General features: G+C 37.8%; 1 protein-coding gene across 1 annotated transcript in view; it reads left to right on the forward strand.

Moving 5' to 3' along the window:
- Positions 1-9,373, forward strand: part of LOC132003260 (zinc finger protein 624) — a 42,069-nt gene that overhangs the window by 3,569 nt on the left and 29,127 nt on the right. The window contains exon 2 of the mRNA XM_059378586.1: positions 1,656-1,721. Within this exon, the coding sequence (XP_059234569.1) occupies positions 1,656-1,721 (66 nt within the window). The remainder of the gene's footprint in view (positions 1-1,655; positions 1,722-9,373) is intronic.

The raw sequence follows: 9,373 nt of genomic DNA on the forward strand, positions 1-9,373 counted from the left end.
TAGTAATAATCCGCAGTAACCTGTAGTTGTGATCTTTTATTCTTTGTTGTTGGGATGTACAGTGAAAATAGTCCTTAAAACATACCTTGAAATGTAAGTGAGGGGCACCTGGGTGCTTTAGTTGGTTGAACATCTGATTTTTTTCTTAGGATTTTATTTATTTATTTGACAGACAGAGATCACAAGTAGGCTGAGAGGCAGGCAGAGAGAGAGGAGGAAGCAGGCTCCCTGCTGAGCAGAGAGCCCGATGTGATGTGGGGCTCGATCCCAGGACCCTAGGATCATGACCTGAGCCAAAGGCAGAGCTTTAACCCACTGAGCCACCCAGGCGCCCGTATGATTATTTTTTTTGTAAGATTTTATTTATTTATTTGACAGAGAGAGGGAGAAAGCACAAGCAGGGGAAGCAGCAGTCAGAGGGAGAGTGGGAAGCAGGCTTCCAGCTGAGCAGGGAGCCTGATGCAGGGTGGGATCCCCGGACTCTGAGATGCCGACCTGAGCTGAAGGCATACACTTAACCAACTGAGCCACTCAGGTGCCTCAAGTGTTTGACTCTTGATCTCAGCTCACATCTTGATCTTAGGGTCTTGGGTTCAGGTTCTGCGTTCAGGACCTCCACATGGATCCTTTTTTTTGAAAAAGAGAAAAGATAAATAAAAAGCATAATATTGCATTTGATCAGTAGATCCAAAGCATATGTCTAGTATTGACGTGGTCAAACCCATCCCTAATTACCAGATGTTGAGGTTCACATTTTTTAGATAAGAACTTGGGAGGGGAGAAAGATAACATTTTTTTCTCAATGGACTTTAGATAGTTATATTACCCATAGTTTTTAAAATGACACACATAAAACCTAAAATTGTGAAGTGCTAATGGAAAGATACAATAAAAGATCATTTCATCTATAAAATCAGGCCCTCATGGGGATACAGTTTATAAGGTTTGGAAGAAAACAATATAGTGAGAAGTCCCTGAAATATTTCCTGAATGAGATGGTCCCTTGGACCCCCCCACAACACTGTAATGATATTCAGCTGTGAAAAATATGTAGTGTTGGCAGGTATTGAGTACTTTTCTTGAGTGAGAGAGATTGTTTCTGAGAAATACATTTGAACCCTACATCCAAAGGGAAAATTGTGTAGCATCTGAAGGCCTCTTTTTGTAAATTTATTTTTGTTGTGGTAGGTTCTTTGTTGGAAGCCTGCTTTAGAAACTATGCAGTTATATCTGTCTCAGTCTTTTTTTTTTTTAAGCTTTTATTTATTTATTTGACAGACAGAGGTCACAAGTAGGCAGAGAGGCAGGCAGAGAGAGAGGGGGAAGCTGGCTCCCCACGGAGCAGAGAGCCTGATGTGGGGCTCCATCCCAGGACCCCAAGATCATGACCCGAGCCAACGGCAGAGGCTTAACCCACTGAGCACCCAGGCACCCCTATATCTGTCTCAGTCTTATGTTTGTCCTTGTCTTAAACAAGGTCACAGAAAATTATAGTTGGATGTTACTCCAGGACATTAATTTCAGCCCTAAATAAAACAACAAAAGAGGTTATCCTGTATATGCCATATCCACCGTGGACAGATGTTGCTTCTTGAGGCTCTGCTATAGGTCATAGGCAGCCTGTCACTGAAAGATCTTATCCTGTATCCCCTCAGAATCCTGAAGATTCCCAGGCAGATAATGATCCTTACCTTCAGCCAGAAGAGCCAGAGCTGGTAAAGGTAATAACTTAACATATATGTAAGGGGATGGAGAAGGGTCTCTTTTACTGCCTCTGGTTCTTAATGTTCCTAGTTCACTGCAAGTTTACAGTGAACACCATCTTGCTTGATAGGTGTGGTAACCCCAGGGCTGGTCCCATCCATTTGGCAGATTTCATTTCTGTCAGTGGTGGCAGCCCTAATGTGGCAGATGGTCACATTGTCATGGCTAATTGATGAAGTATCCTTTATGACATTCTCTGATTCTCAATTTGCATTGTGAGACTCAATGTCATTAAAGATACCAAGAATGGGCACCTGTGTGGATCAGTCAGTTAAGCGTCTGCCTTTGCCCTGGTTACGATCCCAGGGTGTTGGGATCGAGCCTGGAATCTGGCTCCCTGCTCAGCCAGGAGTCTGTTTCTCCTTCTCCCTCTGCCCCCTCCCCTGCTGTCTGTCACACTCTGTCTCTCTCAAATAAATAAATAAAAATTAAGAAAAAGTACGAAAACAAGAATGCATCAATGTGAGTGGAAACATTCTTAAGATGTGTTTAAATTAGTTTAGATTTTTTCTTTCATTATCATGTGCTTGCTTTTTTATTTGTGAGTACAGAATCCACCCGACTTTTTCAAAAATAACGAAGTCAGAAATTTATGAATTATGTAAGATAAATTATCTAAAACTTAGAAATAAGAAATAAATCAAAAAATTAATGTATACCATTTCAGTGTCATATTAGACATGTCTGTCTTATTTTGGCATTCTTTTTTCTGCCGTCAGTACCTGTTTTTGTATCCACTTTGAACCAGCTTTGTCAAGCAGCTGATCTCTGATTAATGACTTACATTAATCTTTGGCTTCTTTTGATTTTAGAATTGTGGGGTTTAAATTTTTAAAAAATTTTTTTTGGAAGTCTAGTTGATGTACAAAGTTTATTAGTTTCAGTTGTCTAGCCTAGTGATCGGACAACTCTATACATTACACAGTGCTCACCGCAGTAGCTGTAGTTACCATCTGTTACTGTAAAAAGTTGTGACAGTATTATTACCTATACTCTCTATACTGTACTTTTCTTCTCTGTGACTTATTTATTTTATAACTGGAAGTTTGTACCTCCTAATCCTCTTCACCTCTTTCACTCTTTACCCTCCCCTCCTAGGAACCACTGGTTTGTTCTCTAAATTTTGGAGCTTGTTTCTGGTTTTTGTTTGTTCATTTTGTTTTGTTTTTTTTTAGATTTCATATGTAAGTGTAGTCATATGGTGTTTGTCTTTGATTTATTTCACTTATTATAATACCCTCTAGGTCCATTGGTGTTACAACAAGTGACAAAATTTTTTTCCTTTTTATGGCTGAATTGTGTATATATATCTCACATCTTTATCCATTTATCTTTTGGTAGACACTTGGATTCCTTCTGTATCTTAGCTATTGGAAATAATGCTACAATAATCATAAGGGTGCACATGTCTTTTTGAATTAGTGTTTTCATTTTCTTTGGATAAGTAGCAGTGGAATTACTGGATCATATATGGTCATTCTATTTTTAATTTTTTGAGGAACCTCCATACTGTTTTCCATAGCTGCTGCACCTGCTTGCATCTCCACCCGCAATGCCCAAGTGGCCCCTTTTCACCACACCCTGCGAATCCTTGTTATTTCTTGTCTTTTTTATTTTAGCCATTCTGACAGCTGTATTTTCTCATCGTGGTTTTGATTTGCATTTCTTTGGTAATTAATGATGTTAAGCATCCTTTCATGTGTCTGTTGGCCATCTATATGTATGTCCTCTTTGATAAAATATCTGTTCAGGTCCCCTGCCCAATTTTAATTGGGTTACTTGGTGTTTAGCTGAGTTGTATGCATTTTTTATAGTTTGGATATTAACTCCTTATCAGATATATCGTTTGCAAATACCTTCTTCCATTTTTGTGTTGGTGATTTTTCCGCTGTGCAAAAGCTTTTAAGTTTGATATGGTCCCAGTTGTTTGCTTTTGCTTTTATTTCCCTTGCCTGAGGAGACAGATCCAGAAAACTGTTGCTAAGGCCAGTGTCCAAGAGTTTACTGTCCTTGTTTTCTTTTAGATGTTTTATGGTTTCAGGTCTTATATTTAGGTCTTTAATTTGTTGTTACCTTATTTTTGTGGGGGGGTATAAGAAGGTTGTCCAGCTTCATTCTTTTCCATATAGCTTCAAGCTTTCCCCATACCCGTTTGACTGCCTTTTCCCCATTTATATTCTTACTTCCTCTCTTATAGATAATTATGGTTTAAAAAAAAAAGAGTATGTTGGAGTTCAGCTCCTTTTTTTTCCCCCAGAATTATGTTTTTAAGTTTTTACAAAATTACACTTTAGAATTTGGTTTTATTCCAAGAATATTTTATGTGAAACTGGGCTTTTCTTTTTGCTCTGTGACAACATACATTCTGAGACTCTTACACATAATTTTTATATAGTCTTTTTGAAATTTAATACTGGGCCAATCCTTCTTAAATTTGTCCTTGAACATATGACAGTTTAGACTTAAAAATTTTTAAGGTGAAAATATTAATAGTTTCAGGCTTTGAACCATGAACTGTCGGAAAATACCATTATTTTTGACATGGTGAAAAATTCATGGGGTTTATTTTTGTTCTGATGGGGAGTCCTTGGGAGAAGGTTAATTCTGTCTGGCTCTTTCTTTCCTTTTTTATTTTTTTAAATTTATTTGAGGGATAGAGATCACAAGTAGGCAGAGTGGCAGGCAGAGAGAGGAAGGAAAGCAGACTCCCTGCTGGGCAGAGAGCTGGATGTGAGGCTCTATCCCAGGACCTTGAATCATGACCTGAGCTGAAAGCTGAGGCTTTAACCCACTGAGCCACACAGGCACCCCCCTGTCTGACTCTTTCTTAAATTCTGCATCCTGTTTATAAGTACTGAGCTTAGTTTTGTTTAATATTTTTTTTAAAGTAGGCTCCACGCCTACCATTGAGTCCAATTTGAGGCTTGAACTCAAAACCCTGAGATGAAGATGTGAGCTGAGATCAAGAGTCAGACATTTAACTGACTGAGCCACCCAGGTGCCCCTAGTTTTAATTTTAATTTGAGTAGAACCAGTATTTTGATGATACATTTTAACATTTCTATTGCTCCAAGAAAGGCAGATAGACTTTTCTTAGGGCTTGTGTTGAAAGTGTTAATCAATTTGGGAAATATTCCTGTGTTCATACTGCATTCTAGTAAGAAGAATATGGAATGTCGTCTCATTTATTTAAGTGTCCTTCAGTCTCTTAGTGATATTTTGTATTTTTAATGTATGGGTCTTACACATTTTTTGTTAAATTCATTCCTAAGTGTTTTATTCTTTTTGTTCTCTTAAATGGATTTTTTTTCTTAGTTTCTTATTTGAAATGTTCAATGATAATGTATAGAACAGTTGACTTATGTATATTGATCTTGTGTCCTGAACCTTGCTAATCTAGTTTTTTTCATAGGAAAAGGGTTTTTGTTTGTTTGTATGTGCATGTGCACGAGTGTGGAATCCTTAGGGTTTTCTGTATGTAAGATGATATCATCTGTAAGTAGAGATTATGTCATTTCCAAATAGAAATTCACTTTTTCCTTTTGAGTCTGGATACCTTCTATTTCTTTTTCTTCTCTAGTTTTTCTTGCTTAAACATACAGTACACTGTTGAATAGAAGTGAGGAGATAGGACATCTTTGTGAGATTTGTAATCCCAGGGGGAACGCATATGGCCATTCACTGTTAAGTATGATGTTAGATTCATGCTTTCATAGATGGTCTTTATCGCGTTGATGAAGCTTGCTTCTGTTTCTGGTTTGTTGGGTTTTGTCACATAATTTTTTGATTCTGTTAAGATAATTGTGTGGGTTTTGTTTTTTATTCTGCTAATATTATGTGTTATGTTGGTTGATTTTAAGATATTAAATGAATTTTGTATTCCTGGGGTAAATCGCATTTGCCATGGCATATATTTTGTTTTCTTTGTTGCAAGATTCAAACTGAATCAGACTGAATTAGTTCTGCCTGGTTCTTCCTTAAATTTTGCATCTGTCTTGTTTTATTAACACTGACCTCATAGAATGAGTTGAGGATTATTTCCTAAAGTTTTTTTGGAAGAGTTAGTGTAAGATTGGTATTAATTTTTCTTGAAATGTTTGTTAGAATTCAGGGAAGCCACTTGAACCTGGGCTTTAATTGTGGGAAGTTTAATTATTATAGACCTATTTGTATTTTCTATGTCATCTTGAGTCAGTTTTGGTAGTTTGTGTGTTTCTAGGAATCTGCCATATTATCTAGGTTTTCTAATTTTTTGGCATACAGTTGTTCCTAGTATTCTCTTATAATCCTTTTTATTTCTGTAAGGTCAGTAGTAATGTCTCCTTTTTTTAAAATTTTTTATTTTTTATAAACATATATTTTTATCCCCGGGGTACAGGTCTGTGAATCGCCAGGTTTACACACTTTCACAGCACTCACCATAGCACATACCCTCTCCAATGTCCATAACCCCACTCCCCTTCACCCAACCTCCTTCCCCCCAGCAACCCTCAGTTTGTTTTGTGAGATTAAGAGTGACTTATGGTTTGTCTCCCTCCCAATCCCATCTTGTTTCATTCTTCTCCTACCCACTTAAGCCCCCATGTTGCATCACCACTTCGTCATATCAGGGAGATCATATGATAGTTGTCTTTCTCTGCTTGACTTATTTCACTAAGCATGATACGCTCTAGTTCCATCCATGTTGTCGCAAATGGCAAGATTTCATTTCTTTTGATGGCTGCATAGTATTCCATTGTGTATATATACCACATCTTCTTGATCCATTCATCTGTTGATGGACATTTAGGTTCTTTCCATAGTTTGGCTGTTGTGGACATTGCTGCTATAAACATTCGGGTGCACATGCCCCTTTGGATCACTACGTTTGTATCTTTAGGGTAAATACCCAATAGTGCAATTGCTGGGTCATAGGGCAGTTCTATTTTCAACATTTTGAGGAACCTCCATGCTGTTTTCCAGAGTGGTTGCACCAGCTTGCATTCCCACCAACAGTGTAGGAGGGTTCCCCTTTCTCCGCATCCTCGCCAGCATCTGTCATTTCCTGACTTGTTGATTTTAGCCATTCTGACTGGTGTGAGGTGATATCGCATTGTGGTTTTGATTTGTATTTCCCTGATGCCGAGTGATACGGAGCACTTTTTCATGTGTCTGTTGGCCATCTGGATGTCTTCTTTGCAGAACTGTCTGTTCATGTCCTCTGCCCATTTCTTGATTGGATTATTTGTTCTTTGGGTGTTGAGTTTGCTAAGTTCTTTATAGATTTTGGACACTAGTCCTTTATCTGATATGTCATTTGCAAATATCTTCTCCCATTCTGTCTGTTGTCTTTTGATTTGTTAACTGTTTCCTTTGCTGTGCAAAAGCTTTTGATCTTGATGAAATCCCAATAGTTCATTTTTGCCCTTGCTTCCCTTGCCTTTGGCGATGTTCCTAGGAAGATGTTGCTGCGGCTGAGATCGAAGAGGTTGCTGCCTGTGTTCTCCTCAAGGATTTTGATGGATTCCTTTTGCACATTGAGGTCCTTCATCCATTTTGAGTCTATTTTTGTGTGTGGTGTAAGGAAATGGTCCAGTTTCATTTTTCTGCATGTGGCTGTCCAATTTTCCCAACACCATTTATTGAAGAGACTGTCTATTTTCCATTGGACATTCTTTCCTGCTTTGTCGAAGATGAGTTGACCATAGAGTTGAGGGTCTATTTCTGGGCTCTCTATTCTGTTCCATTGATCTATGTGTCTGGTTTTGTGCCAGTACCGTGCTGTCTTGATGATGACAGCTTTGTAATAGAGCTTGAAGTCCGGAATTGTGATGCCACCAACTTTGGTTTTCTTTTTCAATATCCCTTTGGCTATTCGAGGTCTTTTCTGGTTCCATATAAATTTTAGAATTATTTGTTCCATTTCTTTGAAAAAGATGGATGGTACTTTGATAGGAATTGCATTAAATGTGTAGATTGCTTTAGGTAGCATAGACATTTTCACAGTATTTATTCTTCCAATCCAGGAGCATGGAACAATTTTCCATTTCTTTGTGTCTTCCTCAATTTCTTTCATGAGTACTTTATAGTTTTCTGAGTATAGATTCTGTGCCTATTTGGTTGGGTTTATTCCCAGGTATCTTATGGTTTGGGGTGCAATTGTAAATGGGATGGACTCCTTAATTTCTCTTTCTTCTGTTTTTTTGTTGGTGTAGAGAAATGCAACTGATTTCTGTGCATTGATTTTATATCCTGACACTTTACTGAATTCCTGTACAACTTCTAGCAGTTTTGGAGTGGAGTCTTTTGGGTTTTCCACATATAGTATCATATCATCTGCGAAGAGTGATAATTTGACTTCTTCTTTGCCGATTTGGATGCCTTTAATTTCCTTTTGTTGTCTGATTGCTGAGGCTAGGACTTCTAGTACTATGTTGAATAGCAGTGGTGATAATGGACATCCCTGCCGTGTTCCTGACCTTAGCGGAAAAGCTTTCAGTTTTTCTCCATTGAGAATGATATTTGAGGTGGGTTTTTCATAGATGGCTTTGATGATATTGAGGTATGTGCCCTCTATCCCTACACTTTGAAGAGTTTTGATCAGGAAGGGATGCTGTACTTTGTCAAATGCTTTTTCAGCATCTATTGAGAGTATCATATGGTTCTTGTTCTTTCTTTTAATGATGTGTTGTATCACATTGACTGATTTGCAGATGTTGAACCAACCTTGCAGCCCTGGAATAAATCCCACTTGGTCGTGGTGAATAATCCTTTTAATGTACTGTTGAATCCTATTGGCTAGTATTTTGGTGAGAATTTTCACATCTGTGTTCATCAAGGATATTGGTCTATAGCTCTCTTTTTTGATGGGATCTTTGTCTGGTTTTGGGATCAAGGTGATGCTGGCCTCATAAAATGAGTTTGGAATTTTTCCTTCCATTTCTATTTTTTAGAACAGTTTCAGGAGAATAGGAATTAGTTCTTCTTTAAATGTTTGGTAGAATTCCCCTGGGAAGCCGTCTGGCCCTGGATTTTTGTTTGTTTGGAGATTTTTAATGACTGTTTCAATCTCCTTACTGGTTATGGGTCTATTCAGGCTTTCTATTTCTTCCTGGTGCATTTGTGGTAGTTTATATGTTTCTAGGAATGCATCCATTTCTTCCAGATTGTCAAATTTGTTGGCATAGAGTTGTTCATAGTATGTTCTTATAATAGTTTCGATTTCTTTGGTGTTAGTTGTGATCTCTCCTCTTTCATTCATGATTTTATTTATTTGGGTCCTTTCTCTTTTCTTTTTGATAAGTCTGGCCAGGGGTTTATCAATTTTATTAATTCTTTCAAAGAACCAGCTCCTAGTTTCGTTGATTTGCTCTATTGTTTTTTTGGTTTCTATTTCATTGATTTCTGCTCTGATCTTTATGATTTCTCTTCTCCTTCTGGGCTTAGGGTTTCTTTCTTGTTCTTTCTCCAGCTCCTTTAGGTGTAGGGTTAGGTTGTGTACCTGAGACCGTTCTTGTTTCTTGAGAAAGGCTTGTACTGCTATATATTTTCCTCTCAGGACTGCCTTTGTTGTGTCCCTCAGATTTTGAACCGTTGTATTTTCATTATCATTTGTTTCCATGATTTTTTT

Source organism: Mustela nigripes, chromosome 16 (assembly GCF_022355385.1).
Source record: "Mustela nigripes isolate SB6536 chromosome 16, MUSNIG.SB6536, whole genome shotgun sequence".
Lineage (NCBI taxonomy): Eukaryota > Metazoa > Chordata > Mammalia > Carnivora > Mustelidae > Mustela > Mustela nigripes.